The following is an 18,234-nucleotide window of genomic DNA, read 5'->3' on the forward strand; positions in this document are numbered from 1 at the left end:
CCTTACCTTGCTGAGGACAGACAGGTACACTGTCCCCAATAAACAGCTCCAGCATTGCAGCTGAGAATACCTGGATACCTCATCACTGAGGTGGTAGCCTGTTTCTGCACAATGCATTGTCAACAGTTAGACGTCACTCAATCCAAAAAAGCAGTACTTGGCACATATATAAAACACAGCATTACTACCTTAGCAAAAGTTATTCAGCACGTGCCAGCAGGCTGCAGAAACAATTGCTCCTCTCCAGAGCCTGGAAAACTGGGACCACCAACATGAGGGAAAGCTACAAACCAGGAATAGATCACTAAGATGGTTGTGCAACTGGAGTGTGTGACATAAAAGGAGAGGCTGAAAGAACTGGGTTTGTGCTGCCCAGGAAAGAGATGATCAAGTGAAGATCTAATTGCATCTTTCGTAACTGAAAAGAAGCTCATATAGAAGGAGACAGACTTTCTCAAATGTACCCTGGGAAAGGACAAGAGTCAACAGTCACAAGCTGCAACATGGAAAATATAGATCGAAGATGAGGGAAAACAATTCTTCACATTAAGAGTGACTGAATATCTAAGCAAGGTGTCTTGCAAAATGAAAACATCCATCACTGGAGATTTTCAAAGGTCAGCATCTCACACTGATCGGATTAAATACCCAAACTTCCACTCTTACTCAATCCACAGGTTTTATTCATAATTTTAATTTTCTCAGTTCAGACAGATTAAAAGGCCTGAATTATAGCAGATTAGGATTTTTTAAGATCCAAACAGTAGAATAAGTTACACCAATGCAGACGGTCTTAGAACAGCTGTGCAGCATTTCAGTGGGTGAGGGCCTCATTTCTATTTAAGGTATAGTGGCATATCAAACCAGTGTTTTCCAAAAAGATAAAATCTGCATTTGACAATGATTATTGCCTTCCACTCAATCTTCTATGTTAATTAAATATATTTACAAAGTAACATATCAAAAGATGGTAACTTCCTTGTGTCACTGCTTGATTTGGAAACATCTGATACATTCTATATCAAAACACTAGCTCTTTGACTGATCTTTTCCAAAGCAGCCTAGCAGTCTGCTTTTGAGCTAGAGAATCTATCTTAGTTTACCTGAACAACTAAACAAAAAACAATAACACCAGTATTTGTTATATATTTTGTTAGCTTGTATTTTTCTTCCAGTATGCTAGTATTTACTGAAATACACAGATTAAAACCACATCCTCACCCCCCAAATGTCAGGGCACTAATGGGGAAAAAAAAAGACATATCCACAAAAGCTTCCTCCAGCTGAATCCCTGACCACTGAGGTAACCTGAACTCAAAAATCTGCCTGACCAGAAAGTACACAATGCCTCTACAGTAACTGTGACTCAGAGCTTCATTTCTAAATAAATACCTTTGCTTGTCTGTTTCTCCCACCCAGCCAATGTACAGGGACTCATTATGTTAGCAAATTATTAAGACTAAGAGTTAATTTAAAATAATACTGGCATCAAGGATCAAATAATTCAGTTTGTATTTCACTTAGAAATGCATTATTGCATGCCACTAACTTTTCTCAAAATTGAGCATATTTCTTTAACTGTAAAAAGGGAATTGCAAGTCTATGAAACTAAGTTGTTCTTTCAGTGAAGGATGTTTGTCAGTTCTCCATAAATAGACATATAGCCAGAGAATGCAGCTGCATTATAATGAAAAGGTCATCAAAAATTTCATGTAAAATGCAAAATGCTATTTTCATTTGAGCTGTAGTACCCAGAATGCACAAAGCAGAGCTAAAACTTAAAATTCAATTAAAATAAAACAAAATTGGCATGAAGTAACCTTTTCCTTAAGGTCAAAATGTGATATCTTTTTACAAAAGAGATAAAGGAAACAATCAAATGGACAAAAAGTAAAAATCTCAAACTTCTTGAATCTTCAGTCAAACACAGATTAAGCCATAAATTCATTAAGAAAATATAATTTTTTTAATGTGTATTTATTTATATACTACAAAAAGATCAGCTTCCAAGTTCTTCTATGTACCTGGTCCCAGTTGAATTGTTCCTAACTTAAACCTCAAATATCAGCACACCTAGAAGTCCCTATTCAGCTTCATTAAAAACCAGAAAACATAAACATATTATGTTTCAAGTTTTTGGGTATGGGGAGAGGATCCTTCAAATTAGAATGTTTCAATAGCAAAATGATTCCAAGCTGTAGCAACAGAAATCTAAGGCCCTACAACAACAGGCATCCCTTTCCCAAGAGTGTTTCAAAAGAAAAGCACATATAATTAAGCATAAGTTTCCAAGAGTTGGAACATAGAGTATAAGTTATTCCTCCTACACACTTCTGTTAATTGTTTTACTCAGGTCAGCTCTGCAAGTGAAATACCGAGCCACTGAAATTTGTCATCTCTCTCAAATGACACATCACTACAAAGATAGCAGGTATAAGACTGCAGTCCAGAAACACTTAAGAGATGTCTACAGGAAGAACATAATATCCATAAAGTAAAAGAGATTCATATTATCCTGTAACATAAACTTTTAACTATAAAGTTATGCTACAATAGTCTTCCCTTCAATTCTGATTAGATTACTACTGCTCAGATTAAGAATATTTGAAATTCACCTCTATTTTGCACATACAGCATACTTACTGGAAATTTGCCTTTTGAATAATCAGCATTTAATTGCTCTAAATGCAAAAGGTAAGCTATTTTCATAAACATCATGACAATCATTCAAGCTTTTGATGCATATTTATTGCTCTTCCACTTTAAAGTTTAGTACAGTCATATGTGAATATTAAGCTTAAGTGAAAGCAGTATGGATCTATTTTGGCAAGAACTAATTATTAAAGTTCCATTCCAGTATACAGTTTGACCACTTTATATGTAAACAAGAATTACTATAGCTCTCAACCAAAACAAGACTATGCCAGTTTTGCTCTTAGCAAGGAAGACTCACAAACCTCCACCCATCCTTCGCGAGGTAGCTGAAGAGTCCATCGACGACACTTGCAAAAAACTGCCCTCCAGTGATGAACAGAGTGTTAATGGTGACTAATCTGCCTCTTAGGTGCGGTGGAGCAACTTCTGCGATGTACACTGGCACAGTCATAGATGCTACACCTACAAGAATAAATTCAGTTACAGTTATAAAATCGAGAGAGGCGCTACATTGCTTTTTCATCATAAAATACCATTTTGTGCTGGTTTTGACTGAGGCAGAGTTAATCTTCTTCATAGTAGTTGGTATAGGGCTATGTTCTGGATTTGTGCTGGAAACTGTGTTGATAATTCGGGGATGTTTTTTTACTGAGCAGTGCTTGCACAGAGTCAAGGCCTTTTCTGCCTCACAGCCCACCCCTTCAGCAAGGAGGATGGGGGTGCACAAGGAGTTGGGAGGGGACACAGCTATTTGTGCAAAAGACAGAAATGCCCACGAGGAACACACACAGGAGGACACACACACACAAACTGTAAAAACAGAGCTCAAGAGTATAAAGAGCAGAGCTGGCTGTGGCACATGCTTTGGTGGTCCAAATCCACCAACAAAGTTGCGCTCTCATTTAAAGCAAATTGTATCCTTATTTCCTTAAAAGAACCTACAGTGACAACCAACAGCAATTTATTTTGTAGTTAAAACTTGAAGTACATTGGCAACACATGCTCAAAAACACATTTCAGCTGAAGTCAGATGAGTTACAACTCGAGCACAGCGAGCACAACCAAGCACCATCAGAGACACCAAAATTTCCAGCCTGGGACAGCTCCAATGAGTCCACATGGACTCACACCAGCACAGGCCACTGCCACAGCCTTGGCAAGAAAAGGGGTCAACTAAAGGCATGCATGTGACTTCTGAAGCACAACTACGGTTCCTGGCTCATGTCACAGTAGAAGGGCTTCATCTTAAAATGGCGGAGGCTTTGGCCAGCTCTCCGCTGCCTGGCTGACTCATCAAACTAAGAGCACAAAACCATCTTTAGCAACAAGGTTAGCCTGACAGGACTGCTGGGAGCCTCCAAAAGCTCAAGCAAGGAATATATATTGTTTAATAATAAAATGGCATCAGAAGATCCTTTGTTGCGATAGGTAAACACTCACAGCAGCCTCTCAGTGTGAGAACCCAGTTCCCAGCACAGCCTCCCAGGACACACCAATGATGCCTCCTCCTCCTATTGACTGAGCAACCCACACGGAATAAAAAACCCACATAAAAGTGTCAGAAAAAAAAAAAAGCATTAAAAATTTATTCAACCACTTTTCAAAGCCAACCAGAAGGCACCATGGAAAGAAACATTCAAACAGTCCTTTGCATGTTTGACAGAGAAGCAAATTTTCAAGCACAACTCACTATTAGGGATATTTTTTCGCACCTTTCACGTCAGTATTTGAACTAATGATAATTAAAGTGATGGAGACAGTGCACATACAAGGGAAAAGCCTTTACAGGAAAGCACAGGAGTGTGTCTGTTTGCTGCAAAGAAAAGCCACTGAGGACCCATCCAAGGCGGTGGCTGCCACTGGGGCAGAGGGGAAGTGCCCTACGGCCGTGGCAGCTCTGACCCAGGGAGACTGGGTTTTCCTGCTCCCCCAGCCACCCCTCTGCCTTGGGCATGCCACCCCACATGCCCATGCTCATTCCCCCGCTGCAGTGTGGCCATCTTCCCATATATTTTAACATACAGTCCTAAGAAGGATATCTTGAATGTGGGTGATGATGTAGTGAGGCTAATTTGAGAGGCAAAGATGGCAACGTCTGCATGTGTTTTTCATTGTAAAGCAGTATGAAACCAAAACCAATATATGCCCTGTAAAAAAGCTACTTTTCCCCCTCATTCAACTATTAATGAAGACTGATTTTACACAGAACCTGCAGAGAAATCTTGTTCAAAACATACCAGACAAAAACACTTCTCGGGCATCCAAAAAGTAGAGCCATGCCATTGACCAGACCATCAGCTATCACTAATGTTCAACACACATCATCAGCCCTGAGACACTGCTAGAACCACTGGTAGCCACAGCTAACATGACACTTGCTACATACAAGGGAAACTAAAGCTTGTTGCATAACATAAGGGTAGTATGAAAGTTAACGTGTCGGTGAACAGTCTTTAACAAGAGGCATGATGACAACAGATTTACTGTTTCTGCTGCATTCTTTCCACACAGTTAATGGCTACAGGAATAAGCAGAGAAAGGCAAAGTTTGCACATCTCAAGCCAGTGATACCAGCTATCCAGCTGGCATTAATACAATAGCTGAAATTATTTATTATCAAATCTGCAATGAACAGAGCAATATTTGTTAGGGAAGCCTAAGGAATTAAGAGTATTAGTTCAAAATCACACAGAATTGTTTAGATTGACAGGGACACTGGGAAATCATCTGGTCCAACTGCTGTTCAAGCATGGTCAGCTAGAGCAGGCCATCCAGAACCATGCTGTTAGACCTTGACAATCTCCACATGTGGATCTCCAACCAAAATGACTCTGTAATTCTGTGGCTTCCACGCCAGCTTTCTCACCCTGAGACTTCTCACAATGTTGCTGTCAGAAATAGCCTTTCTGGATTTCCATTTAGACCTTACTTCCTCTACTGTGCATCCCAAAACCTGTAGGTTCAAAACATCCAAGCAAAAGCCTCAATTCAGAAGACACGTTTGTTACATATTTTCAGTTATCATTTCAATATCAAAACACATGCTTTTCTATTCTGAGTCCGAAGAGTGTGGCAGGAAGTTTCAGGAAACAGAAGGAGGCAATCAGGAAAGCCTCCTCAGTTTATCTGACTGCCATCCAGCAAGTACTCACACACAAAAGCAAAGTTCTTTCTAAAAAAAACCAACATGAGTAAAAATGGCTATTATGAAACAGACCAAATGAAGGGAAAAAATCCTGTCACTTAAGGAAACAATGCTTTAGATTCCATAATGGTATTTACATTCCTGATTTGCTTTTAGTTGCCTTAGAATGTGTCAACGTTCTCCAGACTTTCCTCCTCTAATTTCAATTTAAGACACACTAGACCATAGGACACTAAGTTCTTCTGAAAAGGCATAGTCGGAAGCAAGGCATTAAATGTTAGCCAAGTATAAAAATCTCTAAAATACATAACCAGTATTTGTTATGTGATTATTTTAATAGCTAGATATTAAAGAAATTTGAAAACAAAGAGCAGCTTCCCTAGGAAAACAAATATGGCTGCAATGGAATCTTTCCTTAATCTTTCATATGAGAATGCTTTCATTTACACTTTCTAATATGCTCTCACTGTTAAAACTGCTCACACCAAATAAAAGATTCTTGCTGCAGGCAAGTATATTACTACCTAACTAATAAAGCTGATAAGTGACAAGACACTGGAAAGAAAATGAAAACAATTAACTGGAAATCTGTCAGAGGAGGTTGTGCACCACAGCTACGAAATCTGAGACAAGAGAGGAGGCAAGTCCAGTCTCTCTCCACTTGAGTAACCAAGACATGAACATTTTGTCCTCATTAAAGGATATAGCTTAGAAAAAACATAACTGAAGGTTCCTTAAATTTAGACCAGAAGATGCATCTAACCATTATTCAGGAAGCATTAAATCACACAATGGGTTGAAATCATCGTATTAAATGTTTTTTCACTCCTAAAATCACTTAGGAGACTAATTATTAGGGCTCCTCCTATAATCTGCAGATTTACCACTGGAAAGCAGACACAAGACAGTACACAGCTCAATTTTAGGACAATCAATAGAATGCAGGTGTGAAAAGACATTTTAGAATCACATTACCATCCAGAAAGGTATTTCCAGTATGTACATGTAAGCATCACAAAAAATTCATTAAGAAATTCAGGAATGAAGTCAGTAAATCTACTGACAGGAGAGATAAAATGGTCAATAAAGGAGAACTCCTATGAGTTAGAATTAAATGATAATTAGAATTAAAAATATATTTTAAGAAAGAAAATTAGGTAGCAAAACACAAGGACTAACAAAGGAATCAGAGTTCTTGTTTATAAAAAGCATTTGAGAATAAATGCTAGGGAGACAGAATAATTTCAAAGATTTTTTTTTTTTGCAAGATCACATGGATATAAATGTACCCCTGTCCAGATCAGGACTTACACTACAGCTCCAGTCATGTCTCTAGCAGATAGGAGGGAAGGTGCATCATAAAAACAACAGATGAGCAAAAAAAGCTGGAGACAGGATATTAAATGAGATCCACTTCTACTCCTTGCATAATAAAAAAGCTCTAAGGTAGTAGGGATGTAAGTGTCAGTCATTTCCTTGGCATCAGCCAATAACCAGCATCAGAAGTAGCAAAAACATAGGGAAGGATTCCTGACAAACTGTTGTTGTTGCTGTTCAGATTACTACCCAGAAAGTTCATAAACACAAGAGAGAGGTGACAAAAATTGGGTAACTTTAAAAAAACCCCTCATGTAACTCAATTAGCCTTTCATGTTTAGGAATAAAGAGTACTAACGGTTAACTAGAAGTGCTGAGGAAGCACATTGAGGAGCTGGTGTCTCTTTGCATCGTGGTTCTGTCCCTCTTTCTGTCCAGCAGATGCTGGTCCTTTGCATTAACACCAGGTAAAGCAGGGAATACTATCAGCTAAAAGGATATCCACCAGCCTGGTGGGGTTTGGACCACTTGGCTCCCTTAAACAGTTCACAATGAGATCATTGTGACTAGGTGTGACAATGGAGTGGCATGAACTGCCAAAGGACTCAAGACTGTCCAGCTGGAAACCAAAATTAGTGTATGAAATAATCAGGAAAAATAAAAGTGAAAATATCTCTGTTCCTATTTGAGAGTAAAGCAATTCAGCCATTAATCTCTATTAACAAGACACACAGCTCATTATAGAAATATGTAGTTAGGAGTTCCAAATGAAAAGGCAAAAAAGAAGTTAAAAAAGGTTTAGAACAGTCATGGGAATGAGGCATCCTTTCCTAACATATAAAACTGTACTGAGGTACTTCACCAAGGCAAAATATTTCACATAGCTCAGAATAAATTTGTAAGAGCAAGTTTTCATCAAAATGTTAAACTTTAATGCTACCAACTTTAAAATTCACTTAATTAAAAAGCATCCTGCTTATAAGAATTTTAAGCAGCCTTAGCAAGTGATTCCACAGCCAGAGGATTTGTGGAGGCAACCTGATGAAGAAGCAAGTTTATGGCAAAGAGAATCAGGAATTAAATATTAGCAGAGGTTGCTAAGCTACGAGAAAGTTTGAATACAAAGTCAAGGTGAGTCTTTTGTGGGGGTGAGGAGGGAGTGTAATTAAATAGCAAATTCCAAAGGTGACAGGGGAAAACTTGCCAAGCCACAGCTGAACACCAGGTTAATGTTTTCTTCCAGCACCTTTGCACAAAATCTAATAAACTTCTTACACCCTGGATACTGGACATGCAATCTAAATTTAGTGCCTTGGAAACACAGTTGACCCCAGAAATATGTCAGATTATACAGACAAAGAGACTTTCATCAAGTTTTTTCTTTCAGTTGTGTTCCCACAAAATTATACTCTAAGGTTTTTGCTTTACTCTGACAAAAACAGCTTTCTTGCCAATGGATAATTTTAGAATATTGCTCACATCTGACTAGTTAGTAACACTCAGGAGGATAAGGGTAACACACTGGTTAACTTTCTGAAAGAATTGGAAGAAGTTCTACAGTAATTGTATAGTCTTTACTGTCAGTCTACAGAAGAATCAATTTAAATAGTTTGTGGAGTAAAAAACATCCATCAAGAGAAAAGGGATACATTTTAACAGCTCCACAACACATTACAATTGTACTGCTCAACCTAAACAGAAATTAAGCCTTTTAATAGTCTCACAGAGTCCTTTTCTGCTGTTACAGTTAACACTTCAGCTTTCAGTAACAACAGTCAACCTAAGGGGATATTAGAGTGCCTTATGAAACATGTTAATAGGAAATACTTGAGAAAGCAGTGCATTTGAATGCTGTTCTAGTACATTAACCACTTCCCTGGCAGATAAAGCCAAAATCTTCATTGAACAGCTTGTGTTTGAGTGCGAACATCAGGGAAAGCTCAAGCCCCCTCTAATATCTAGGTTTCCCACTGTGCTGCTTTGAGCCACCACAAAAATCCAAGATCCAATTCCAGGCTTCCCCCACCTCTTCCCACAATTTTATCTCAACACCGAAGAGAAACTTTCAGGCAAGAGGCTTCTATAGGGGGAAAGGGGAAGTATATTTACATTTATTACATTAATAAATACCGTACAAGCTAAAAGCAACTATATATATAATATTACACACTTCTATCAGTCCTTTTAAGCTTTTCCCTCAATTCAGTCCAGGAAAAGCTCTTCAGGCTCATAGGTAAAGCAGTCTTTCTCTCATGGGAGTGTTCAGAGAAAAGGGTTCACTCCCCTCACCAACCTCTAGCTGTTTGCTGAAGTCTTTTCTTCTTCACGAAGTCCAAGAAGATAGCTCTGAGTCCTTTCTCCTTGGTTCCACACCATCTCTGCTGTGTCATTCTCTCTCTCATACCTTGGTTCTGTGCTGCTGTAGTTTAGTTCAGCTTATCACAGTACACATCTTGGAATCTTCATTCCTCCTCCGAGTTTTCGGCTGTCCTCCGTTCAAATCACTGCGAGGACATCTTCCGGGCCTTTCTCTGGTCCCTCTCCAATTTCACCTGAGGTTATCTCCCTGGCACCAGGCTGCATTCTGCCCGTCCACTTTGCCTCGGCTCCAATGCCAAGCCTCCCCTCCACTTTACAGTGAGAGGGAAAAGAAGAAGTCCCCTCCCCAGTCTAGTTGCAAAGGGTGGAGGAAGAGGACTTGGCTCCTCTCTCCCGCTTACCTTTAGGTGTTGTGAGTTCCTTCCCTCACAACACACACTCACTCCGATGCTGCCTCCAATCCTGGCTTAGCCAGGGCTGTGGGGCCACAGGGCCCCCTTTCCCCTGGAAGGGGAAGAAAGGGGGCCCTGCCACCCCTGGGTCTTCTACACCCACACACCCACACAGCAGCAGACACAGCAGCAGCCAGACAGACTGACTGCCAACAACTTCCACCGGTTGTGTATATGTGATTTTTCACAGGAGCAAACAAAACGGGCAGTGACTGGCCCTCTCAGGGAGACTGCCCTGGCACCCAATCACCTCTAGGCCCCCCGGCTCCCAGGGGGGCAACTTCAAACCATGACACCCACCCATTGCACATATCTAGTAAAGGCATTATCAGCAGTTTATAACTGGTTATTTTAAGTTATTTCAAGGACGACTGGCAGCACACTTTCCCTTTTAATCTCTCTCCCACATCAGATTAGTAGAAGTCCATTTCTTAGCAGTGGCCCAACTGTACTTGGCTACAGCAGAGCCCTGAAATGCCCAAGGGCAGTGGGACAAACACTAGCACTAAGACCACATTGCTTTGTGAGAACATAAATCACAGTTATGGACAGATTTAGGTACATCTCTTCTAGAAAAGGGGTCCAACATCAGCAGCCTTCATTTAAGTCTGGCATTTTATTTTAACGCTAAGTCATTGAATCATAGAGAGCTGGTTCATTATAGTTAAAGAACCTGTGCTGCTGAACATCTAATACACCAAGTAATTGCAGATTTTTATGTCCCTGTCTAGTCACTAGCCCAAACCAGTGTGGCCAATATTGTAATTGATGCCAAAAAACCTATGTTACTATGTGGCATCGAATTGTGAAGGAGTCAAGGACCAGAACAATTTGGAGAAATATAAAGGAAGCTCCTCACTAGTTGATATTGTTTCAGATATATAGAACAATCATATCTTAATAAGACTGGATGAATAATTCTTTCTGTTGACCACAAGAAGGTTTTTTCACTCGTGTGTTATCAGTAAGGATGAAAACCACAAAACCCTTCTTTGCTTAAGAAAACCTCAAATTGCGTCCACTAGAAACAACCACAGCTGTCATACAGTAAATGCAATGCCCCAAAAAGTTAGCATTAGCCTTACACAAAAGTAATTTCAAGTTTCAAGCTCTTCCTTGTTCAAAAGATACAGAATTAAATCCAGTTCATAAAAAAACTTAAGAGGCCAACACAGAATACAATTCCTGTAAAATTAAAGTGCTGAGGCCTTTCTCTAGCATCTCCAGGACAGTATCTCAGAACAGCCCGAGGCAATCATATATCATATTAAAGAGACATGAATATTCAAGAAAGCATAATCAAGGAGGGACTATTTATCACATTACTTATTTTCCTACACTGAAATTCTGTAAATCAAGGAATCTTTTTAATCTGGAAACAGGGAGTTACGAAATGGGAAAAAGTAAGTGAGCCATGACACTAGACAGAAGATAGACAAAAACCCTCTACAGGTTAGAGTGTGAAGTTAAAGCTTAGTTTATTCCGTTTATTAAAAGAAAACATACCAAAAAATGCAGTAATATTTAACAGCACACAGGCAGTAATTTAAAAAACACTACACACAGTCAGGTAACCAAGCCATTCAGTCCTACTAAAATAACATCCCAATGCACAGAGAGATACAAAACATTGCACAATCTGTGGACACTGAAAGACTTAAGTAGGAGAGCTAGAGAAGAAAAATGCTTCTTCTCTGGGAAAACTGACAAACAGGAGAATCCTACATGAAAGCCAACAACTGAGAAAGTGTTTGAAGTCAGACGAAAGTAACATCACGGCTACCTGTTAAGGAAAAAAGAAGGGTAGCTGTCATAGGTGACACCCTCCTGAGGGGATCAGAGTGTCTGATAGGTTGACCAGAGCCACCCCACAGGGAAGTCCTCTGTCTCCCTGCAGCGCAGGTAAGGGATGTCACTAGAAAACTCTTCAGTCTAGTATAACACTTTGTTATCTGCTATTGATTCAAGTCAGCAGCACAAGATCACAAAGAGAAGTGCCAGATTCTGCACCTGGGATGGGGCAACCCTGGATGTGCGTACAGACTAGGGAACGAGACACTGGAGAGCAGCGCTGAGGAGAGGGACCCAGAGGTCCTGGTCGATGGCAAGTTGAATATGAGTGAGCAGTGCCCTGGCAGCCAGGAGGGCCAACCATGTCCCGGGGGCATCAGGCACAGCATTGCCAGCCAGTCGAGGGAGGGGATTGTCCTGCTCTGCTCTGCACTGGTGCAGCCTCACCTTGAATATTGTGGCAGTTTTGGGCACCACAGTATAAGAAAGATATTAAACTGTTAGAGAGTGTCCAAAGGAGGGCAACAAAGATGGTGAAGGGCCTTGAGGAGAAGCCGTATGAGGAGCAGCTGAGGGCACTTTGTCTGTTCAGCCTGCAGGAGACTAAGGGAAGACCTCATCACTGCCTATACCTTCCTCACAAAGAGAAGTGGAGGGGCAGGCACTGATCTTCTCTCTCTGGTGACCAGTGACAGGAGCTGAGGGAACAGTGTGAAGCTGAGTCAGGGAAGGTTTAGGTTTGATATTAGGAAAAGGTTCTTCACCCAGGGGATGGCTGGGCAGTGGAACAGGCTCCCCAGGGAAGTGGTCACAGCACCAAGCCTGACAGAGTTCAAGAAGCCTATGAACAACACTCTCAGGCACATGGTGTGATTCTTGGGGTGACATGTGCAGGACTAGGAGTTGGACTTAATTATCTTTGTGGGTCCAACTCAGTATATTCTATGATTCTAAGTATTAGAACCACTTCAACAGCAGGGTCCTATTCAATTCAGCCTCAGTGTTGGTAAGAGAATATTTTTAAACAAATAATTTTTTTTATCCAAAGTTATTTTGAGATTATTCAAGGCTGCAGTAACAAGTCAAGAAGAAATTTATCTGGAGAGACAAAGTCAGAAGGAAAGAGCGGGATTTAATTAACTAGAGATATGCAGAAATTTTGAAGCAAGTGTCCAAGCATATGAGAATGACTAGCACTATGCATGTCACATCACAGCTTACACCTCCCAGCAACCCAGAACTACTTAGCCATATTCAGTCTTTCTTTATGGCTAGCATATGTTCCTATTAATCCAGGTTGTGAAGCAACCAGACAGACATCTCTCCACTCAGATGCCCTAGTTCCTGAGTACCCCACTGAGCGTGCCACACTGGGAACCTGTGCCTGTCATTCACAGTTGTAGTTCCCATTTCAGAAAGGTACCAGAAATTGTGAAGAAATGCATTTTTGAATTGTTATAACAATACAAGATTAACAATTAACCCATAGAAGTAAAATCTACCAAACGCAACTAGTAAAAAGTCCTAATTTGTTCTGTTTCTTAAATTAATTTCAAGATCAAGAACTATTCTGTAAACTTATAAGATGTAGATCTTACATTGTGAAAAACAGTGAAAATATTTATACCACTCAAAACAACCTTTATTTTTAACACATAACAAAAGCTTCTCACTTCAGAAAATAAGAGCATTTTTTATTTTCACTTGAAAATTATTAATACAACGTAGTAGTTTTCTTTATTACAGCTTGTACAAACACGTAAGTCAAGCACTACTTAATCTACTTTAAGAGTGATGGTTTTAGTTTAAATAAATAGTAATTGAGATAAGCAGTGCTTTGCTGTAGACCTTTTTCAGCACATGCAGACTGTTCACCGTACAGGCTGCTCACTTACACTTAAGAAAAACTCTCCACTGAATGTGGCCAAGGCCTGAGGCAGCCCCAGCCACAGACAAGGAGTTGCTTCCCCATCCAGTGGCTCCTCCCCTTCCAGCAAGGGAGGAGATCAGGATGTGTATCCGCATCCATTTGCCATTTGAGTCTTTTGATCTGGTGGCTGATGAGGACTTGTGCTGCAGCACTGAGCAGCTGAAGGATGGCAATCCAGCTCTTTCTGCTGACTTAGCCAAGCAAACAGCAATTTCCAGCAGGGAAGTATGGTTTTAAAATGACCCAGAAAGATTTGGCAGGGCTTATCCACACAACCATTCATATGTGCCAGAAAGCCATCATTACAAACAGCACACAGCCTTTACACAGTTAAAAAAACCCAACAATCCCACATCAAAAAACCCAGAACAAGAGTTGAATGCTTCAAGGATTAGCAAGTATTTTCTGTGCAGAGAAATTTTATTTTCAGAGTAAAAGGGTAATGATTTGAAAGCTCCACATAAAATGGATATTCCTTTTTAACTTTAAACTTTTGCTTATAAACCATTTTCCCCCTAGTCCTACTACAGAGATGCTTTACCCAACTTACATAATAATTCTAAGAGAACTGGTAACTGTGCAAACATGAACAAGTTTTGGAAGACGAACTATAGCTCAGCTAAGAGCATGCCTTCAACTTATACCTGAAAGCTCTCTTCAACTAAGACATAAATTGATTTCAACCATGCCTCTTTCTACAAGTGCAGTTATTAAAACAATGACACTGGCTAACTTCTCTGTAAACTGCTTTAGGTTCCATTGAGTTAACCAGAAGTCCAGCAACTGGCTCTAAACATGAAGTTTCAGATTAAGATGAGCAGAAGAATGCATTTTCTTACCTACCACTTGCAATTAAAAATAAAAATCAGAAAGACTGATCTCTTTGCAAACTTAGTATTTTAGAGAAAAAAAGTAACACTGAATGAGTTCATTCACTATTCAGGAAAGCCATTCATAAAAATACTGTCTGTCTAGTTTATAATTCCCAGTAATTTCATGCTTGCCATGGGTAAAGACATTGCAAACATCAACACAGAGAACTATATTTTTATATTAATTACTACATTTATTTATCCAGTTGTGCAAGAAACGGCATGATTCGTAGGAAGACATACCAGTTCTATGGTTTTATAACTATTGCTCTAAAAAATAAACAAAAGCTTTGTAAGCCTTTTACAGCCTAAGGCTTGATTTTAAAAACTAAGTTTCAATTATATGTTTATAATGCAAGTAGCACTCATGACAGTAATATAGCCGCAGTTATAATGAAAATATACAAGTCACAGTGATTGCTCAGTTTTCTTCTATACTAGCAGTTTCATACACAAACAAGCTTGTGCCTACAAACACAAGTGATCCATACAGAGATAATAAACATCTTTTTGACCATATGGGAAAATATTTGCAGTAGTGGAGGTTGTGGGTGGTGGTGGAAATCAATATAGTACTTCTCCCTCAAGACACCTTCTGTGGCACACATGTTTTGCACGCTAGGAAGAGTGCACATGGGTTAAGGCAACCTTGCTTTATGAAAAGCAGCTCAGCTTAAATGTCTAGCTTCCATGAATCCTGCTCCTTGTGATCTGGAGTTTCCCTGCTACCAATGCAGTAAGAGTTGATCAGTGCCAGTGTAATGCAGCTGTAATAAGAGAACATCACCTGGGGGAACCCCAGCTAAAGATCTCTCAAGTAAAGTGGTTACATCTCAGAGAGGGTTTTAACTATTAGAACAAGGATCTTGCATTAGACTGTTCTTAGTCGAGGGATAAGCCAATTCTGAACTTGAGGTTGCACAGGTTTACTCATAGCAATGACTTGTGACTGCTCTCCTAGATTATCACAACTACAGGACTCGTGGCGTAATACTCAAGTTGTCAAGAGATACAAGGTTACTTTAAACTATTTTGGTGCCTATTTACTTCCATCAGTGGCTCATGCTGACAAACAGGACACGTCACAAGTGAAGAATGAAGCTGCTGCATTTGCAGGGGAAAAAAAAAAAAAGGCAAGATGGTAGTGTGTCAAGTGCCAAAGGAAAAAAAGGAACAGATCAATTGCTCCATTACCAACATCTAAAGGACAAAAAGCTGAGGAAGCCTCAGCTAACCAGGAGTAGGTGGATGCTGCAGGTGGGAAGAAATTACTGCTAAATTTCGTCAGGGAAACAGACTGTCAAAGAGCTTCCTGGGAAATGCTGCTCTCATGACTTTCAGCTTTTGACAATTTGCAGCGCTCTAGACGCATTGTAATGGACAGTCATCTTCCAAACAACAGATGTGATTCTGGTAAGAGGGCTTCTTCAAACAGATGCAAGAACTGCAGGTCAGAGCACAGCCCCTGCAGCGGAGCTCTTTCCTGCCCTATTTTTCATTCTCCAGGCATGTTAGCAGGGGAGGATTCAGGCAGAGCTCCAGGTCAGACCACAGTGAAAGCTGGGCAAACACCGTGATGTTCTCTTGTTAATTTAGATCCTGGTAACTCTAGATAATCTAAAGATTAAAAGGAAATAAAGATGGGTATCTGAAGTGCCCTTCTGTAACTCAGTGCACTGCACTGATTCTCCTACCCAGCAGGCTCTGTTGCCCCTGTTCAGTGAGAAAACTGAAAACAAGAAATTTTTTTAAAAAATTAGGAGTTGAAAATTAAAAAAAGCATATCTGACAGTCCTATTCCAACTAACACAGATGCAGCAAATATCCTTTTAAAGATAAAATCTGCTTTTCCTGTGACTTGCACTACACAAGTTGCAATAAATCAGTGTAACCTGCAAGATAACAAACCGGCCAATTAAATTCTCCACTGGTTCAGTTTCCTGTCCCCCAGCCTCTAAGTGACCCAGCTTTTCTGTACTTGAGGCACAGCTACTACAGAGAGTCTCCTATAAATTTAACTCCTTCATATCTGTCCCCACTAAGAAGTGGATTCCACCCCTAAAACTGAAAGGTTTATAGTTAAAAATGAAGCCACATCCTCCTTCAAAGTGACAAGACACTCTCATTTAAGGTTCAAACTTTAAGTGAAAAGATTCATGCACAAGCTACCACCAAGAAACACAACTAAATCCAAAATCTCTCTAAAAAACAAACTTTGCAAGTTCTGCACTTACACACTAGCATTACTCCACTTCCACAAAGAAAAATTTATAAAGAAATTTCCCTATTTGAGGATAACTGAAAATCCAAAGATCAGAGCAGAGAAGGAGCTCTGAATGCTCACAGGACTCTTTCCAAAGAAACACTATGAAGCAATTAATGTCTCCCGTCTTGATTTTCCCTATATCACATTTCACCTGATGTTTTAATTAAAATCCATAAAGGAAGATTTAACTGAAACATCAATTATGTAAAACTCAGTTACATATAATTAAATTTTCAATGAAAAGTAAAAATAATTACTTTATTTACACTTTAAAAACAGTTTTGGTCTACTTCCTCTTTCTTATTTCTCAAAACAAAAGGTAGGGACTACTGACAATACTCCAGGAGAGCAGCATCAGAAGGTAGAATTAATTACCCACTGGAGAAGAATCATTAAACTGAGTACTAATAGAGTAACTGTGAGTAGGAAAGGAACCAGTTGTGATAGCTTCTAATAAAGCACTAGGAACAGGCAATGAAGCACAAAACAGCTCATAGGTGACTGGATCTCTGAATTACTCACTACCCCCTCCTACCTGCCCAGTTAGTACCATTTACACTTGTGTGCAGTAAGAAAATAATATAACCACAGTATTTTCCTCATAAAATTTTACAATCCATTGCAAAACACACATGCAGATGACGTTGGGAAGAAGTCTCTGCTCTAGCAGAATGTTACTCTTCCTGCTACCAAAGATGACTTCCTTGAGAACAGAATCCCCCTCCCTAACACTTGTAACCTACCACAATACTATGACAGCTAGAAAAACTTCACACAGACTGTGCTTCCAATGCAGTGTGAGCCTCCAGCAATTTAAATGTCTATTGCTCATTATCTTCAGATTATGAAGATAATGCTCATTATCTTCAGATCCACCTTTCAAATACTGTCAAGTTCACATCCACATTCAACTGCTTGCTCTGAGTTTACACTCTTCTCCTTCCTTAGTTCAAAGGACTTTTTAATTGCTAATACATACAGACCATTTGAGTAGTGTTTCAATACACCATATCAGAAAATTCAAGCTTAAGTATAAATTACCAAAAGCATTTAGTGGTAAAGTCCTTTAACAATTCTTCTGCCAATTGCTTGTAAAGTACAGAACAGGCTCGTGGGAGTAACTGAACCACAAGCAGTCAGTGATACAGCATGTCAGATTACATTCTGGAAGTTAAGCCTACATTATTCCACTGAGATACATCTTCGAATGCTTTTAGAGGTGGGTTGATTTTAGGCAATTTTTCTGTGCAATGACAAGTATGTGACAATTTATAGATATATGTATCTATCAATGCATGGTTTGCACTTCCAGTTAAGTAGAAGTACCTACAGTTACAAAGCCAAGTGAGAATTATGTAACTGCCATTAATTGTTATTCGTAACAAATAATTTACCTGCATTTCAGTAAGATTTGACTGTCAGGCTTTCCTGAGGCCTGATTTCTCTGAATAGTACCACCAACAGTACTGCATGTCTAAAGGCCAAAC

The 18,234-nt window shown here is 39.6% G+C and overlaps 1 protein-coding gene across 1 annotated transcript in view; it reads right to left on the reverse strand.

The window, feature by feature from the left end:
• The window catches only part of SLC2A13 (solute carrier family 2 member 13), a 147,522-nt gene that overhangs the window by 116,924 nt on the left and 12,364 nt on the right, over positions 1-18,234 (reverse strand). Inside the window, exon 2 of the mRNA XM_027640018.1 lies at positions 2,958-3,117. Within this exon, the coding sequence (XP_027495819.1) occupies positions 2,958-3,117 (160 nt within the window). The remainder of the gene's footprint in view (positions 1-2,957; positions 3,118-18,234) is intronic.

Source organism: Corapipo altera, unplaced genomic scaffold (genome assembly GCF_003945725.1).
Source record: "Corapipo altera isolate COAL_440 unplaced genomic scaffold, ASM394572v1 1b, whole genome shotgun sequence".
Lineage (NCBI taxonomy): Eukaryota > Metazoa > Chordata > Aves > Passeriformes > Pipridae > Corapipo > Corapipo altera.